Source organism: Danio aesculapii, chromosome 15 (assembly GCF_903798145.1).
Source record: "Danio aesculapii chromosome 15, fDanAes4.1, whole genome shotgun sequence".
Taxonomy (NCBI): Eukaryota; Metazoa; Chordata; class Actinopteri; order Cypriniformes; family Danionidae; genus Danio; species Danio aesculapii.
Window position 1 is genome coordinate 31,268,794 of NC_079449.1, and position 20,186 is coordinate 31,288,979.

At 35.4% G+C, this 20,186-nt stretch overlaps 1 protein-coding gene across 1 annotated transcript; it reads right to left on the reverse strand.

Moving 5' to 3' along the window:
• Positions 1–5: 5 nt before the first annotated feature.
• On the reverse strand, positions 6–17,481 carry clptm1 (CLPTM1 regulator of GABA type A receptor forward trafficking). The gene is made up of 14 exons (XM_056473744.1): positions 17,406–17,481; positions 12,936–13,060; positions 11,562–11,685; positions 11,295–11,453; positions 10,105–10,222; positions 9,851–9,936; positions 8,791–8,911; positions 8,454–8,698; positions 5,842–5,935; positions 5,565–5,755; positions 5,382–5,477; positions 5,159–5,294; positions 3,489–3,656; positions 6–1,209 (listed from the first exon to the last, which is right to left on the reverse strand). The coding sequence occupies exons 1-14, from the start codon at positions 17,457–17,459 to the stop codon at positions 1,031–1,033; spliced, it is 1,896 nt and encodes a 631-aa protein (XP_056329719.1). The 5' UTR covers positions 17,460–17,481; the 3' UTR covers positions 6–1,030.
• Between the last annotated feature and the right edge of the window lie 2,705 nt (positions 17,482–20,186).

Below are 20,186 nucleotides of genomic sequence, written 5' to 3' on the forward strand. Positions count from 1 at the left end.
CAATGTCCACTTTAAACTGTACTGAAGCTTTACTACAAACATGAGTGATCAAATTTTGGAACGTACCAAAATAAAAGCCCAATCAACTCAGAATTACGGCACCAAAATAGGACAAACCGGACATTTTGTCCCACGCGTTCTTGGACTGTGCCTTGAGTCCAGCCGAACCGGACACACGGTGGACCAGCAATGGAGTGTGAATATAATGAAACTAGTTCTCAGTGAGAGGACTGGCAATTCAGCTATTGCTAGACAGGTTAACGTCAGCAGGATTACATTTTACAAGCTGATAGGCTGTACAGTTTTAGGACATACAAAATAAAAGTCAGAGGCTTAGAAAAAAAAAAAGAAATCATGACCATAGTTATTAATAATATTAATATATAATTATATATTAATACCTACAAGGCTGTTATTTCTTTATTATTTTGTTCAAATCTGCAACATCAAATCTTGTTTTAAAAACATGGAAAGTCTCTTGTCTCGCACGGAATTGACTTTTTGTTTGGTCAGCTCCGTCTTACTCTACGCCGCTGCGTTCTGGTACCCCTTCACACATGGAATGAACAGAAAAGAAGTACACCGAATCAGGAGAACAGCGAGGCTACAGTTGTCCTCTTTTCCTCACTCTTGTACTTCAAAAAACAAAATGATATGTACTGCAATGGCCCTATTCACTCCAGCCAATGGGATTTAATCTCAGACCACCTGACCCTTCATGTTATTAGTGTTTCCAACCAAAAAATATACAATACAGTACATCACATTTTACTTCACTTGGACTGCAAAAATATGGGAGATTGGGAAGAAAGAAGAATGATTTTAGGAATTCTACATTAAATATATTTTTTCATGTGGATCCCACACAACGGAGGATCGTTGAACTGAACTTTTTTTTCCTGCAGTCTTTTACGTAATACCATTAATCCAGTTCCCTTCCCTGACAATTAAACAAACTCCGCCTCGAAGATGCATCATGCACCTTCAACAAGACCAGAGGACAAGGGAGAGGGGGAGGGTTAAAAGGGAGTTAATCATTCTTCTTCTCCCCATCAGGTTTTTCTGTGATGGCAGCAGGTGTTTCGGCAGCTGCCGGCTGGGCTGAGCTGTCCTTGGTGTGGTCCACACCGCTGGTCCCGAACTCATTTACACGGTTGGGATCCACTCTGTAAATCCAACGCTGGTACAGATAGATGAAGAAGACGACATCTGTGGGAGAAAAAAAAAATTGACAACACGTCCAATTAAATAGGTGAAAAATATGAGCAAATTCTTTTGTTTTTAGACGCATGCTACGCTGTGGCTCATTAGCACAATTAACATTACTGTGTGTACGCTTAAAGGTGCAGTCAAGCGACAACCTCCCGCTCTCCCTTCTGAAGCTAATACGGAAGTAACTGAAACTGCAATTTATCGAATTTCTGCTAGTCCTGGCTCCATAATAGAGCAAATTTCTATTGGCCCCACGGTTAAAATGTCCAACGTTACAGCAGAAATATATGGTGTTTACAGCCTGGCAGAAAGAACGATTTTGGTTCATATAGCCAATATTACCCTTCATGACAACTGTGAGGGGAGTAAATTTTTTTTTATAACTCATCCGTTTAGGCTGCATAATTAAGGGCATGGCCAATTGATTGACAGCTAGGTCTTGCTGGTCGCAGTCACTTTACCTCAGCTGATTCCGGCTGATTAGCCGCTGAACTCGGCATATACATCTTATTTTTGTTTTGTTTTATATAGCTTTTCATTGTGGTCAGAACACAAACGAGTCGCAGGTAATGAAGTATTAAGCGTTTCTCCCAAAGAAAAGCCTGTCTAAGCAAAATGCTAGCAGGCATCTGCGGCTCCGCTCACGCTCTGCCTCTTTGCCCTTATTTGATTACCCCTGGTTGGAGCGATGACGCGCAAACAAAATAGCAGCCAGTTATAGCTTCATTTGCGCTCTTCAGAAACCTATGGGTGACGTCACGGATACTACGTCCATATCTTTTACAGTCTATGGGTGCAGTATGTATGCTTAACACCCAGTGGTTGAACTAGGTATTTTATGCAAGCGCAGGTTGCCAGATTGACAACACCAACAGGAGAGTGCCTGACTATTGAGCCTAAAGGCTTATTTAAATCATGTTCTAAATAAAAGCAATGGCATGTGATAGAATAAATATTTTCCATATTAAAAGGAGTTTTTGTCCTAACCAACAGCTCAAATTTATATTTTAGAAATGGCTTCTATTTCTTGCAGACGAACAACAGAACTAAGACAATAATCATCTAATGTGCTTTTTTCAGTGTTAAATGCTAACAATGCGAGTTTGAATGCCATTTTACAGGATATTTATTGCCATACTAGTGAAAGCAGCAGTAGAGTTTTACCTCAGATCTTAAAAATAAAAAACGTTTTAAATTGAACTTTACAACTGTGACTCAGTGCAAGCCAACAAATATCAGTGATTCAGCATGTACATTTAATAATGTTAATGGGGTTTAATATGTATTAATTAGATAGCAAACCTTACCATTTCGTTGGACTGCAGTAAGTGCACTATTCTGTGCTCTTGAATGGCTGTATTTAAATTTCTGTCATGTATCGTCTGGTGCAGACAGCCAAATTGCTCATCACTGCAAATCTCCTCATGTAACTGTTGTTAGTGTTACAATGTAACCTCTTCACCTAATGTTTATATTCGTAAAACATTTATTTTATTTGCTACTTGATCTCATGTGGAACTCTGAATCTGCGTCTCATTTCAGAGTCTGCCACTGTCCACCGGAGGTCACATTTCAGTTGTGGACACATACTTTGAGAGTTTTCCTGACTGACTGAATGAATGAATGAAATACAGGGTTTTCCATCGAGGCAACCAGAGTGCTGAAATACAATTGACTAAACTGGAATAGGGCGGGTTAAAGAGACCAAAACAAAGACAGATGTTCCTGCACGGAAAGCACATTTTCAAAGCAGAATATCTGACTTTAGCATTGTTTTTCAGATAAACAAGAATGTTCACTTGGCATGTTTCTGAAATATCTGCAAACATATTATGGTATTTTTATACTTTACAAGAGTCAAAAACTTAAATGCAGCACCTTTAAAGTCTGTGTGAACCAGAAGTTACAGAGACTTAATTCAATATGTTGATATACTTCCAGCTGAAACTGAATATTGAGTAGGGGGTGGGGCTTTCGTTGTACATCATTCACTGGTAGCAAACTAACGATAAGAGGCGCGTGGTTAAGAATAATGTATTTGAAGTGAATATTACATTTTGAATGCTGAAGCAAATGGTCAGATTTTAACTGAAAGATTACCAAAATTTGCACAGATTAATTTTTCACCTAAAGAACAGCAATGTGCGCTAGCAAAGTAAATACAGTACATTTTGATTTCACACAGACTTTAAAAGATACTATTCAATGTAACAATTAATTGAAACATTGATTTTGGGAAATTCAGGATGTCAGAGGGAAAAAGTGTATGCACATACCATCTCTCAGACAACCTATTCTGTACATCATTGGCATCTTGATGACGAAGGCAAACAAGTCATCTATAAAGGTATTCAGAGCCTTGTAGGTGAGCATCCTCCAGGGAAGATGGGCTACTGACTTCATCTTGTAGTTAATAAAGAGCTGCGGCGTCATGGTGATGAAACCTGGACGAAACAAAAATCAGATGGGCATTTAACAGTTGCACGAGTCAGAACAACAAATTTTAAAAAAGCAATAAGGGTTTGTGACAGATGGCTGAACAACAAATCAGTGTTTAAGTACAACTTGAAGAACTTGTATGAAGCTGTTCGGAGCTAAATCTGGCCAAGCAAACTGTTAAGAATCAAACATTTTACAATAACATTTTGGCTTGTAAACACCTTCAAAATACCACTGGTCTTTTTGACAATGACAGAACAGGTAAGGTGTAGCTCTGAAGCTCTGCCAAAAGTAAAAACACTGAAAAGCTGCTTTGAAATAGAAACTGAAGTATCAATTTTATTTGAATATGACTCTGATGAGGAAAAAATGCTTTTAAGTATTATAAATAAAGTGTCAGAGTTGTATAAATTAACATGATGTGACTCGATTAGAGTGTAAGGGTTTGCAAAGCTCTGCAGTTCCACAACTCTATGATCAGATGCTTTCTTGACTACTGTTTTTTTCCACCATTGTAATTTTAGTTATGTTTATTTTGCTGTTGAGAAGAAAACACAGCACCTATTTATGCTCTTTCGGCAACATGAGTGGTGTCAGGATGCTCAATAAAAGCATTATTGGTGCTTAGGTATTTTGAGCAAAGACAGCAAGCAAAAAAAAACAGATATCTGTTATTCTATTACAAGTGTATAAGGGAGATAAACAGATTCAAGGGTCTTGAGAGTTTTTGATGATTTTCTTTTTCAACTATATTATTTTTTTTGCAAACACATCAACAGAAAAATGTAATGCAAACAAAAAATTTAAAAAATAAATAAATAAAAAGTTATATACATCAATAACCATCTGTAATATTTGTGAATATATTGTCAATAGGTTCTTTACAGAATATTTTTAATAATTATTCACGTATTAAAACTTCTTGTGACTTCCTAATGCGTTATGTCTGCACTACTAATGCAATCAAAGAGAATCATGAAATATTGGTCCTGTAGCTCAAACAGCAAACCACTATTAGCGATATAACAGTCATGGGGTTCATTCTCAAGGAATGCATGAAAGGATAAAAAAAAATTATAATAATATAATAATAATAAAATAATTATAATACTAATAATAACAATAAAAAAACAATAAAAATAAAAAATAAATACAAATTTAATTAAATATATCTTTAAAAATGTAATAATCAGGAAAATTGTCTGCAACTGACAAAACATTTCTTTGTAACTTTCATTATGAAATCCATCAAACATGAATCTGTCAACATGCAATCACATCCCCAGGGCTAACAACTGAATTTCACACATGGCCATACAGCACTCCTTCTTATTGTACTGTAGAAAATCCATTGAGCCTTAAATGCTAATAAGTTGAATTCCCTTTTGCAGGGTTTTCCTCAGGCATCTAGATGTTATTTGATGCGGACAGTCTGAGAGCGTGCTTTTGGTAATCAGAAACACAACTCAATGAATACATAACAAACATGATGTGAAGCTCTACTTACCGAAGGTTAACAAGAACCCATAAAGCATACTGAGCACCCATGAGTACCAGCCCTTGTGTTCCACATATAATAAGCTATAAACTGCATAGCATCCAAACAGAGGGTACAACAGCCAGGACAGGTACTTAAAGGCCATCTGGGGAGGGGGAAACCCATGTTAATCATGGAACAATATGGATTCATCCGAATTTGCTCTACAATGCAGCTAAAAAGTGACTCTTACGTCATCATAGATTTTAGTTGAAGACTCCACATATGTAGACTTGTCTTTGAAAACTAATCTTGGGACAATTCCAGCAATCCTGTTCTCTCTGTCCAGCTAGAAAAAGAAGAAGAAAAGAATGAACATCGATTCAGCCCTAGGCATTTGAGCAATCCAAAAGGTCTGGCAGTGGCTTCATCTCACCCTGACGTCCATGACTTTAGTGATCTTCCAGAAGTCGATGAGCAGGCCGATAAATACGCTGACCTGGACCACGAAGTTGGTCTCGTTGTCCAGGATATAGAGCAGCACAACCAGAGACTGGAACACTCCGAATATGATGGAGCGTACGGAGAGTCCCTCCAGAGACTGACGGCTGTTCCAGAACTGGATGTCTGCAGAGAACGTAAAATGAAAGAGACTGCACTGCTCAGATACCAGAACCCACAAGTCTTAATTAATCAAAACAGTATTGATTTACCATTCTTAAAGGCCAGAAACTCAAAAATGCTGTGGACGATGGAAACTACAATGGTCAGGCCTAGGAGGTATGGGTTGGTTTCAAGCAGAGCCACCTGTTAAGAGAGGCAAGCAAGCATATTAACGCAAAAAGACTTGTAAATGACATTTAATACTGTGCTTGTTGAACTGTTAACATTATTTCACCTATTCATGGGTCATGCTGAGGTTCATTTGTAGCATAATGCAGTGTTTCCCAACCATGTCCCTGAAGGCACACCAACAGTACATATTTTGGATGTCTCCTTCAGGGGACGTATTCATTTCAGGTTTCGGAGGCTCTTCTAATAATGTGATGAGCTGATTCAGGTGTGTTTGGATAGGAAAAGTATGAAAATGTGAACTATTGGTGTGCCTCCTGGAACAGGGTTGAGAAACACTAGCAATGTTTCCATCCAAAAAATGCAAATTAACTTATGCACAAAACTGAATTATCGCACAAAAATGTGCGAATAAAGCAGCGTTTCCATCCAACGGGTTAAAGCGAACAAAATCGTCACTTCCTGATTAACTGGCGCCAAATATCAAGAGTAAAACTCGAATTTACTGCGGTAGGACAAGCTAAGTGAATCTTTTCTTCATTTAATAAGTGACTTGCGCCTCAGAAGGCAATCCTGACAGGCACTGAACGGAAAGTGGCGTTTAAAGGTGTCAGGCGTGGAGCACAGATGCTCTTGATTCTGGAGTTCATTAATAATATAATAACACTAATACTTCAATGGCTACAGCGTTTTAGAATGACCAAAACAACATTCCAAATGTTTTACAGTGTGCTCAGTCTGCTGGTTTGTCCATTCATACACATTTTATCATCACATGATCTCTTATAACAAAGTCACATGACTTTTTTTAATGCGCATACTAGAATTTGTTCGGTAACAGTGTTTACCATCATAGTTTATGCACATTTTTTAAATTTATGTGCATGTTGGCGTGTCCATCATCCGTTTTTTTTTTTAATGCATATATCCAAAATGCACATGAAAATAGGTGGATGGAAATATAACTACTGGCATATCGAATACTACTTCATGGTTAAAGTCTCAATAAAACTATTTTATAAGCACTTTATGTTTTAGATGCTGCTCTTCTGAGACACATTTTCTGCTATGGTGTTGTTCTGAACCATTTCATCGTGCCTAAAATATTACTTATGCAATATTAACTTCTTTTATTTACTTCACTGCCATTTCAAATCAGCATCAAATCTGTGATCATACTCAAGTGTGGACATAGTGGAAAATGCCTCTCTTGCTTAACTGTAAAAGTAAAAAGTGACTTTTTTTTTAACTTGGCTATAGGGTATTTCTAACTGCATTTTACCAGGCTTCATCACACAGTAAATGCTTTCATTGAGACACCCCTCGCTGCAGCAGGTAGTACGGTGACAAAACATTTGTCGATGTCACAAACATGATTGCACGCATGTGTAGCGACTGCCCTGTTGTTTTTTGATTTCATGAATGAATACTTGTAGAACGTCTATAACATCGACAAGCATGCGTGAGTGGTTGTCGCTAGAAACGAAAATCTTTTGTATTATTTATTAAATTTGACATTACAGTGTGTCATTACTGTCTACACCTACCCAAAAACCCAACCGTCACAGCAAGTATTCAGGTCACAACATCAATTACGTAATGGACGTCATCTTTTTCTTGTCTTTTTAAGGTGGTTGGCATCCAATGTTTTGGTGCATTACCGCCACCTTCAGCTCCGGAGTGTGAATCAGTAAATAGATTTACAGACTAATGCATGGTTTCCCAACCTATTATTCCCAACTATTCCTGAAGGCACACCAACAGTACACATTTTCATTAATTTTCCTCCAGGTTGGCCTCCATTTCAGAGGTCACCACAGTGGAATGAACCACCAACTATTCCAGTATATGTTTTACACAGCGGATGCCCTTCCAGCCACAACCCAGTACTGGGAAACACCAACAGACTCTCGCATTCACACACACTCATGCACTACGGCCAATTTTGTTTACCCAATTCACCTATAGCGCATGTCTTTGGACTTGTCGGTGAAACCGGAGCACTTGGAGGAAACCCATGCAAACATGGGGCGAACATGCCAACTGAACCAGCTGGGACTCAAACCAGTGACCTTCTTGCTGTGAGCCACCGCATCACCTTGTACACATTTTCAACCTCTCCGTAATCAAACACACCTGAATCAACTCATCAGAAGAGACTCCAAAACCTGAAATGAATGAGTCAGATGAGGGTGACATCCAAACTGTACCATTGATGTGCCTCCAGGAACAGGGTTGGGAAACACTGGCCTAAAGTAATGGACACTACTCGAGTATGTACTACATTTCGATTTATTACACAACAGTTTGGAAGTATGGAGTATGGAAGTATGCAATTTTGGTCATAGCCATGCAGTGCGTCACATTGCACATGCGCACTTCAAAGTGCGTGACGTAGTGTATAAGTGACATCACTGTGCTACAGGCTACATCAAGGACTATTTTCATGTTTTAGACATATAACAATCATTTTTGTCGACAATAAACCCTTGCACAGTCCTAACAAAGTTATTTTCTTGAGCTGAGAACACACCTTAACAGAATCCTGGTCCTCGTCTGACTGCTCATAAGTGTCCTCGCCCAGGAAGTTCCAGGGAGAGCGGGCATTCTGGGCCGCATATAACTGCCAGCGCCACAAGGACAGGGGGCAATATGTGAGTCGAAGGGGCAGATTTTGCAGGGTGTCATTGATGGGATAATAATCCTTCTGCAGGTTCCAGTAGTCGTTGAAGTAAACAATGGGGTAGTAGTCTCCACTCACTGCATCAAACTTCACATCTGAGAGGAACAGAAGTGCTGTGGTTAACTACAGGCAATTCTAGATCGATTTATGGGCTGGGTTACTTCAGTTAAAAAAAACAAACACTTACGCTGGTCAAGGGGAGGGGGCACAGAGCCTTTCACCCAAGCCGTGTGATCATCTACCATGTTAATAGTGAGATTGGGATGCCAATGGGAAATGATCTCAACAGGGCCATGACTCTCAGCTCTCTGAGAACGCACAAACAAAGCCAAACTTTAGAAACTGCATGTATATATGTATATTTTATTAAGAAGACAATCTCAAAATGAACACCATTAGAAACAATAAGAGTTAATAAGTCAAATCAAAACTTGTTTACAAGTGGTGATCTGTCATTATTGTTTGGGTTTGGTATTAACATGTTTAAATGCGTCTCGTGACCACATGCACTCTTATGTTATGCACATCTTATGTTGTACAATATTTTTGCAGAAGTGCTATTGAATGAACAAACTCCTGTTGCACTTCTTACGAGCGAGTGGGAAAGCAAGTGAATGAAAAGTATATAAATGGCTACAATTCAATATTGTGTTTTAGCATAGCAATGTATGAATACCTTGTTTTGTGCACTTTTTAAGAAAAATAAATCTCACAACTATGATATTGTCTGAGAGTAGCTGATTTTTAGTGGCTGTTTATATTGTTTGATTGTATGTTTATTTATTTATTGCCAAATCGGTAACTTATGGCTATTTAATGGCAAGATCACTATACATTAAAATATAACATGATAAGAACAACTTCATATTTCAATAAAAGATGATACACAAACAAATATATTACTAGAAATAAATAAGTCACAAAAATGTTTTATTAAATGTTAAATATGATTTTGCAAATCACTATTTGATAAATAACCTAAATTTCTTCCTGGTGATGCTTTTTAAAAACACCCATCAAAGGGTTTTCATTATAAATATCTTGTTTAATTGTTCTTAAACTTTCATATTCTAATAAAACAGGTTTCACAGGGAGAGCAGTTTGACAGTAATTAAATGCTGGTGGTGCATCATTTAATAAATACAAATGAGTCAACCTAGAGTGACCAATTTGGCATCTGATTTAAGCCGTTTATATAGTCCGTTTTATAATTTAGTGTCGTCAACTTGATGCATCTTAATATTTACCTTGATCATTTCTGGATCAGCTTCAGTTTCTCCTGTCAACAGGTTTTTGGTCTTGAGGAACTTCCTCCTCTTGTACTTATTGAGCACTGTTGAAAAGGAAGAGTGTGAAAACAGGCTTTAGGCTTTTAAGCGGGTTCGTCCATGCACTGATAATTTGTTATTACAGGCCTGCTGACACAGGCAAATGCGTGAACACGAAAAACACAAATGTACCAGTGGTGAGAGACCGTGAATGAAAAACTAGACAAACTCACTTCGAGTGGCATGGACTGTGGATAGTCTGCGGTACTGGCCCTTGCGTTTGGGGTCTGGGTGAAAGCCACTCTTGGTGAAGTAAATGTGCATGTATATAGAGCCATTTTGCTTCACACTCTGTATGAACAAACAAAGGTAGACTGTTACTCAGAGGCACAGTTAGTCAACACAAGGGTTCAAATAAAATGCATATGTATATTTGGGTGGACATGGCCGCATATAATGTGTTTTAGATATACAGTGCTCAGCATAACTGAGTACACCCCATTTAGAAAATGAATATTTGTATCCCAATAAATATGGGCACTGTATTTTGCTGTATTTATACAAAACAGATTTATTAAACAGATATATTTATTAACATAATATTTTAGCCACCAAACATCTTTAGAAATTGAAAGATAATATAATTAAATTCAAGCAAAATATTGCAAAAAAAAAATACAACCTACAAAATTTCAACTAAATTTTTTTTACTTTTCTTGATTTTTACTCTTTTTGAACTTTGCATTTCATTTTTTCTATAACATATAAATTTATGTGTACTAGTTTTTGGACCGTTATTGTAAGTTTAGTTAGATAAGCTCCAGATTTGGCTTCAGTACTGACTAATCTAATGTATATGCACAAATATAATATTGTATAGCTTCCTATTAAATATGAATTTAAAAGATAGATTTGTGAGGGGTGTACTTATATATGATGAGCACTGTACCACGTAAATGTTTGGTGTGATCGGCCCCTAAGACAGCGAAGACATCATGATTTTTTTTTATTTAATGCCATCTCAGCAACTAAGGCTATTTTCACATTTTTAACATTTTTAAAAAGATTTTTTTTTCTTTTTAAGTAGGGTTTTTAAATGAGAAAAAAAATAAAATTTATTAAAAGTTTTCAAGAAAGTAAAATGGTCAAAAATTAGTTGAGTTTGAAAAATCTTTAGATTTGTAAAGTGAAACATCCTATTAAATGTTAAAAGAATTTGCGAACCACAACCTATAAACATACTTGGTTTTACCGTGTTCTAGTGTAGGTCAAAGCTTAGTAGACACATTTACTGAAAAGCACCAAAACGATACGGATGTGCAAAGTGGTTATAAATAGTCAAGTACATGCATTCATACATTTTCAAACCATGCATGTCTCAGACCTATCGCATTCACATTTACAGAAAGCAAACATGTCCCACCTCAGAGAGATCCAGCTCTTTGTAATATTCATAGCAGCCATCTCCCGAGTCCCCTGTGGTCCACTCTCCATAAACCAGATCTTGCTGGTACCAGAACAATTCTTCTGTATTGTTAAAATCTGTAAATATCTCACTCTCTGAGATATATACATATAAATCCTGTAAACAGACAGGTGATGGTTATCAAACCTGAACCTACTTTGGATTTGGTTATGTGCTTGATTACATATACTGCTTATGATGTTATATGTGAAAGGCCATGAATACCATAAGGGTGTCCTTAGGGAAGAGGTTTCGGCTGGGCACTCGTGGAGCTCCAGCAGGAGTGTTGGGATCTGGGGTTGATGGACCTCTGCGGAACCAGCTGCTTATAGCCCAGATGATAAAAATCCTGGACAAAACATGAGGGGTTTAACTTTAGACTTCAGTACTATGATATTAAAGAAGTGTAATCCCAGACGTCATGATGCAACACTGCTATTTTAAACTATTAGCTATAATGTAAGAGTAAAATAAATATGTAAAAGTTATATCGGCCTCTTTAAATAAGAGTAAAATCAATTTTGGAGAAACACCTCTGGAGAAGGTAAATGCTGTAACTGTGACAATACACTTTAAATATTGCGTAAGTGTGAAATATTAAGAATGCAAATCCCTTGACATCAATTAGAGCAGTCAGAACAGCTCTGGAGTTTAGTTGTTTTCCCCTCAGGGGATGTCTATTGAGTAATGCAGCCCGCAGGACACACACTGGGATTGTTACAATATCATGATAATATCTGGCAATACCAGTAAATCCGGTAATCCAATTTTCATAACACAGCAATGCCAGAGATGTCATTAATATCAAAAGTTGAGCACAGCCAGAGCTTCAGACTCATGGCAGATGGTCCGGACTCTCTGATTTGCCAACAGCAGCACAGAAGTCATCTGAATGACACGTAAAACAACCAATCACAGTTTTTTTTTTTTTGCTTAGCGTCATGTTAAGGGGAGTGAAAATAAATATAATGCTGATGTATCTATAAAAAAACATGCAGGTCATGTAAATCTCTTGGATGCATTATAAAAAGTCTATGCACATAGTTCTGAAAACCATGCATTTAGCTGATCATGTTAAGCACTGTCACAAAAGAAAACACCCCAGCTTTCTTCCATTACGTTTCCATGTGCATTAAAGAATCTGATACATCTCATTGAAACTCCCAAAAATGTGCTTGCATGACATGTGAGACTGTTAGAACACTGATTTTGCATTAATGTTACTAAATGAAACCATTTGAGTGTAGTGAAATCTAATGGCACTAATGGCAAATCCAGCTCAAACACCATTATATAATAATAATGTAATATTAACATACAAAATACTGACTTCTAAAATCTAATTTAAAAAAAAAATAAAAAAACTATGGTGAAACTATAAAAGTGTTTATATTCATAGTATTTTAGATGCGTTGGATCAATCCATGCTGTGCAGTAACTATGAACCTCTTCACATCACTGAACAATGTATGAGTTCTGAAAAAAGACATGAATTATTGTTTTAATATCCGCTAGAGAGCGAGTTACATACTATAGAACAACAGGGAGAAAAACTGTTACAAGTTAAACATAATTTAAGTTTGCAAAATCTGAACTCACCTAAAGAGGACACCTTTAATCACCTGCCAGGCACTGGGCTGTTGTTGTTGTTGTTGTTGGGGGTCCTGTGCAGTCGCACCTGTCTGAGCTACCTGACCTGAGGCAGCTGCCCCATTACTGCTCACCTGCACAAAACATTTAGTGATAATTAATTATACATGCAAAACGTTAAGTATACATTGTACTAGGGCTGAACAAAAAAATAAATAAATAATAAAAATAGTCAACTGCAATTATGCAAATACAGTGGTTATCATGCATATCTTGTCGGCGAAGCATGGATCTGTGATCAGTAGTAAATCTCCTCCAAAAGACCAGAGGGTGCTCTCATGTGAAACTCTTCTTAATACTCACAAGGATGACAGAAAATCCCTATAGTGGTTGCTGAATAAACCAGATTTAACTGCTTTTATTGATTCAATGTGATTAATAAACACATGAACATGAAATCTTCTCACAGAATGATTTAAAACACGACTACAAAATGAGTTTGTAGCAAAAACGTTTGAAATGTGGTATTTTCACATGCTTTTATATGTAGCAGCAACAAAGCCATAGATCATGTAGCTACGCAAACAGATTATAGAAGCTACGCAAACAGTCATTATCTTTCATTTCATCAACACATGATTAAATCATTTGAGCTAATGAACATGATACTGCAAAGCGTGTTAGTGAACTACAAACCTATGTATTTAATGCTGCTCCATCTGAATCTGCTGGAGATTAACCACTGATTACAGAAAAGTGTGCACAACAATCACCTTCCATTAATGGTGCAGCCACACATTGTACACTATAAGATCAGACCCTGATCACAAAAAAGCATTTATTTATTTTCGTGCCTTTAACCACATTTGTTTTACAACAAAATCTGTAAATAATCAAATTTATATTATTTAATTATTTTTATAATTATTAATTTATACTTTGAAATACCTTTAAGTTAGTTAAATGATAATTAAAACAACATTGAAATGAACTAATTTTCCATTATCTCTTCAATTTATATGATATAAATTATTTACTATATCCCTGTCTCTCTGACATACAAAACTTCAATCCAAAGCTCAACTACAATCCAGTACTATATGAATGTTTACTGATAATCAACATATTTGAAAAAACAAAACAGATCTTTCCTATACCACAAAACCAACACCCCTACCCACTTTTTCTAACTACTTAATATGAGTTGAACCAATACGATTGTTAATTTTTTGGTGGGGACAATGTAATTGTTTTATGTTCAATTCACTTAAATTTGTAAAAATTATTAAGTTAACAATTAATTTGTGTTGGGACAACATGAAAGAATTGTGTGGAACCCAGCAGACTGATTCAAGTGAAAAGAGGCTGATAAGAAAGCTTAAATCAGTGTGCCATTGACTCAATCTAAAGAAAACAAATTATGACCAATTTCAAACAACCTGGACACAAAGATATCACTTTCATAAATATAATTAAAGTCCATAAAGCAAGTACTGCACGTTTCATGCATCTCTGTATTCCCACCGTTTATTGTTGATCCACTAGAAAGCAATTCTCCAGTGAAAATGATTTGACACTAGTGGGTAAATATTAAACTTGCTAATCTTTTTAAAGGCAGGGTGAGCATAGAATTGCTTCTGACTGGATTTGTCAAATAAATGCGGGCAGAAGATGGGAATCTGATTTACAAATGATTCTGTTACAATCTAGATGTCTGGAGATTAGAGCTAACAGCTTTGAGATAACAACAGGTCCCAAAAGACCTGTCACCAAGTCCAATGATTGTACCAAAACATAGTGCCAGAAACATACAGAATATAAAAACATACCAACAACACTTTTAGAAACTGTGATATAAATGTAACAAGCAAAGTAAAGACTTGGTTGCTATTAAAATTTGCATTTACACACTTCTGTAGAGTATTTATTCCACTTAAAACTCTATCAATGGTTCCTGGAATGACTTACTAATAGACCCCAGGCAGGGTCAGATGGACAGCTAACCACTGCCAACACTCATTCTAAGTATGGGGTCCCCCAAAGCTCTGTCATGAGACCACTATTGTTCTAAAAATGTACCTAAACTAAGGTGCATTGCAGTTTTCTGTTGACATGGTTAACAGGTTGACGTCACAGATATATCTTAGATGTATATTAGTGGTGTACTGGATCACAAATCTCTTGGTTCAGATCATTATGGTTTTTTTAGTCACGGATCGGACCATTTTTGTGGCAATTTGCTTTGCATTTATTACAAATACACTACTGCAAAAAACTTCTGGTTTTAACAAACAGAACTTAGTGCCTGTGATTTTATTCAAAGTAAAATGAAGAAATAACCAGCTGAATAAAAACAAATTGTAATTTATTATTATTATTTAGGTTTTAATGCCATATCAGAAGCATTGGCTATATTCATGGAAAAAACAAATACTAATAAATATACAATATATAATCATAAAATCAAATCAGTTTCTTAACAAACATACATTGTAAAAAAACAAAAAAATAAATAAATAAATACAAGTAGCAACAACACTAAAACAGTCACATACAATATTTTAGTTTGATTAAAACAAATTGTAAAATATTCACTGTTATATTATATATTATAAAAAATTCACTGTTACTACTACTGTTGCTGAAAACCCTAGATGTATAAATCTAACATTATAATTCGTACAACTCATATTTATTTTTAGTCTGATTTTCAATAAATGATTACATTATTCACTCATAAAACTTCCTGTTTCATTGCTATATCTTTCATTTTGGAATAATTATTCAGTTGCATATTTTTGATGGCCGGTTGTCATCACCTACAGGTTAAATTATGTAATTGCTGCCTCCAACTTTCATTTTTGAGCATCAAGTTTAATGCATGACTGTGAATTTAATGTTTACCATAAACATCAGTGGTTTTATCTAAACTATAAACTGTTATCCCAGTACTTCAGTGTCATTTAGCGGTTTTTAACTTCATAACCAACCTAAAAGACTAAAGTCTGAATCTCTTTCTCGATCTTTGCATGTTTCAAATGCAGATTTGAATGCAGCGATTTGACGGATTTATAAACATACAATTCACCATTATTTATCAATTTATGTCGTGTGGGTGTTGAGATCACAATCTATTACTGATTAATCATGCAGCTTACACTGAATGCATTGATGCAGACTAAACAAGTAGTACCTTTAATAACCTAAGAAACCCACCACATCTCGAATAACGTCTTCCATGATCATTATATTTTATAGGAAAGCGTTAACAGTCACTCCAACTTGATTAGACAACAAACGAGATAAATGTAAAAAAAAAAAAATCACACATTTCAAATGAAATAATTACATCAAATCAGTTTTCCATAAAATCATCAAGCTTAACAAGAAATCAACCAAACTACGGAGAAACTGTCATCTGTTTACATTTGGCAGCCCACATTGTTTTGGAAAAAGTGTTAGTGAACCAGAGTAGGTTTATGATTCATAACACACACATACATGACCTTTATAACCTGTGCAATCAGTAACCACTGGGTTATTCATCAAAACAGGCAAAGCTAACCTCGCTAACCTAATCCCAGCTGCTAAATGCAGGTTCTCAGACCTGATCTGTCATCCTGAGAGTTTAGATACTACTCTGGTATAAAACCAGATAACTAAAGTCCTGATGTTCAGAAGAAAAAAAGATAATACATTAAAATTCTCCATGAAAGCAGATCTCCAGGATCAAATCTGACCACCTCTGACTTAAACCTATTACCAAAGTAGCTGACTACACACAATATGCTATGATCATTACAAAAGCAGTCACCACCACCACAGTTCCTCCATCCACACAAAGACACGTGCTATTGTGTCATTATAGGGTCTAACTGGAAGATTAATGACCAGGATTGCACAATACTGCCATCTTTAAACTGCTTTGACATGTGAAGCTAACTGGAGAGCTAAGCAGCTAGTTAGCTTACATGCTAACTCTGATCAACTCATACAGTCATTAGCATATAACACACTTAACAATAACATTTATGAACAGTCATCTACATTATAGGCTATTTCTCAGAGCCTACTTAGCTGTATATCTAGACAGCATAACGTTAATGGTATTTAAGGTGCGTTCAAACTAAATGATGGCAAAAATGCTGTCAAGGCGAGCAGTAGTTTACTAGTCTTCAAAATACAACCTGTAAAGGATGTATGTGGTATTAAATTAAGCTTTGTTGTGTTTTAAAAATAATAGACCTGTCGGTTAAAAATAAGCCACAAAATCGGAAAGACCCTTCGTGACTCAGGCAGCCTTTCTCCCCCACTGCATGTTGAATTAAAGGGGTCGCTGATTCAGACCGGCAATCTTGTTTTCTTCTTTAAAACAGAAGCGAAACAAGTCTTTACACTCGTGGACGCGTAGACTGTACTGAAACTGTTCGTTGACACGTTTAACTGACGGCTACATCTTGTCATTTCGGTTATTCTTACCTCTCCGTTGCTTACGGAGGACTGCTGTGTTGCTTGAGTCTCCTGCGCCGCCATCTTACCTGTCTCTATCGCACACTGTAATGTGCTGGTATGTAATCTGATGTATCGCGAGACTCTTTTTTTCTGGGAGCTACGACATACGAATTTCCGCGAGTCGATTCTTTTGATCAGTTCGTTTGTTATGAATCGATCCAAAAAAATACGTCATGAATGAGAGACTTTTCAACAACAACAATATCACTTATAACGTTAGTCAGTAAACCCTAATCTATTATTGGTCTGGGTTCATCAGAGGTTTAAATTGTAAGAGGTTTAAATTGTAAAAAAAAAATCATTTAAAAAAATTTCATTTAAAATTCTGCATAGGCCTAAATTTTACCTTGTCGAACATTTTCTTTCCAAGTTTAGACAGGATATAGATCAACACTGTTCATTTTGTTTGTCTCAGCCAGAAACTGTGTCGCATATTTTTTGGGAATTGTCAGTTCTCAAAGAAAATATAATACGAGATCTCCAAATTCATAAACAACAGATCATTGCCAAATTTGTTTAGAATACTAACATGTTATTTTGGGATTTTTGATCTGTAACAAAAAATAGGGAAGAAAGCTTATGTTATTAATCTTTTGATAATATTTACAAAGTACCATACTCACAGATGCAAATATAATAACCAAAAACCATTTTATCATGCGATACTAAAAAAATTATAACGTTATAATTTTTCTTTTTGTATTTGTATTGTTCTGTACTTTGTTCTTTAAGCATTAATAATAATAATAATAATAATAATAATAATAATAATAATAATAATAATAATAATAATAATATAATAATAATAATAATAATAATAATAATAATAATAAGCGTAGTTTTCATTCATTCCTTCATTCATTTACTTTTCAGTTTAGTCCCTTTATTATTCTGGGGTTGCCACAGCGGAATAAACTGCCAATTTATCCAGCATATTTTTTACCCATCACTGGGAAACATCCATACACACTTATTCACACACACACACACTACAGCCAATTTAGCTTACCCAATTCGCATATACCACATGTGTTTGAACTGTGGGGGAAACCGGAGCACCCGAAGAAAACCCATCGGGGAGCATCGGGGGAACATGCAAACTCCACACAGAAATGCCAACTGACCCAGCCGAGGCAATCGTACCCACTGCATCCCCATGACGTGCGTAGTTTTACTGCTGATGAGGCTGTTGGTTGTAATTTCATGTCTAGTTCAATTAGTTGATTCAATGATTCAGATTGTGATGTTTTTTTTAATTAGGTTTGATTTTAATTGGTTTTAATTGTTTTGTTTTGTTAAAATGATTTCTTATTGAAAGTTTTTGCTATTTTTGTATGTTTATTTTAGTTTTCAAGTAGCTTATATTTAATATGTTACTATTACAGGATTCACTCTGATATATATGATTTTCTTTTTTTTATTGAACACAAAAGAAAAATAATATCCATAGCAGCAAAAAAAAAATGTATACAAAATACAAAGTCAATGGCTACCAGATTACAACATTCTTCAAAATATACTATTTTGTGTTTAACTCTATACAAAGAATCTCAAGCGATGGAACAAGTGGGAGAGTAAACAATGACAGAATACATTCATTCATTATTCTTCAGTTTAATCCCTTTATCCATCAGGGTTCTGTTATTGTTCCAGCATTGTTAATAAAAAAGGTGTATTGATAGACTGTCAAAAGAACTGTTTGAAAATATGTAAATTTGCCTCCCTTTGTTTTTTTAAAAACAAAATGATTAATCAAATTAAACCATTTATCTTGAAACACCAAGCACTTACAACCAAATGTGGGCACACCTGCATGCAATACTTTCTCAGGCCATCATTAAATTAACAACTTAAATGTCAGCATGTATAGGCCAACATAATTATAGAAACTACTTCAAAACTAACAGCCAAAGTTGGACATCTCTAAAATTTGTATACTCAGAATCAGGAACATATCTGTTTTTAATTCTGTAATGATTATATTTCTTATTAAAGAAGTGTAATTAAAGAAGTCTTATTAAAGAAGTCTTATTAAAGAAGTCTAAGGCTAACAGACGTTATTTTAAAAAGTGAGTAAAATTTGCAGAATTATTAAAATTAAGTCAACTTAACAGTTCAAATTATATTACAACAGGTTTACTAATATTTAAATTAAAGTCAAGTTGTTGTTTTTAAAGCAATGGGTTTTAAGAAACTAATCATTTTTACAATGTCAATAAAATCAGCCAATGCAATTTAATGTTTTTATTATTAGCTTATTAATTGCACTGTAAAAAAGCGTTTAATTTGAAAAGTGAGTAAAGCCTCAAAATTATTACAAAAATTAACTATTTTCACCGTTATATAAAAAAAAATAATTTAAATCAACTTAACAGTTTAAAGATACAATGGGTTTATTCACTTTAAAGTCAATTTGTCACTTTATTTTTTAAGTCAGAATTATTAGCCCCCCTAAATTATTAGCCCCCCGATGTTTATTTTGTTATTTACTGTGAACATCTCCTTGGGATAAACATCTTTTGGGAAATATTTAAAAAAGAAAAAAAAGATTCAAAGGAGGCCTAATAATTCTGACTTCAACTGTCTCACACTGATTTTCATTAAAATTAGAATCCAAATCTCTTTGCCACACCTATTTAAGTGATCCTAGTGAAGAGTTGTAATAGTCTAATAGTGCAGAATATATCTCAGAGATCTTTCCTTTTAAAGACTCAGAATTCATCATAATCTCCTCTATATTGGAGAGCT

Excerpts from the sequence above, each read along its gene's own strand:
- clptm1 (XM_056473744.1), bottom strand. The coding sequence starts at position 17,459 with ATGGCGGCGCAGGAGACTCAAGCAACACAGCAGTCCTCCGTAAGCAAC. Across the intron at positions 11,686-12,935 it reads ATTAAAGGTGTCCTCTTTAG|GATTTTTATCATCTGGGCTA; the intron begins GTGAGTTCAGAT and ends TGTTTTGTCCAG. Across the intron at positions 11,454-11,561 it reads TCCCTAAGGACACCCTTATG|GATTTATATGTATATATCTC; the intron begins GTATTCATGGCC and ends GTCTGTTTACAG.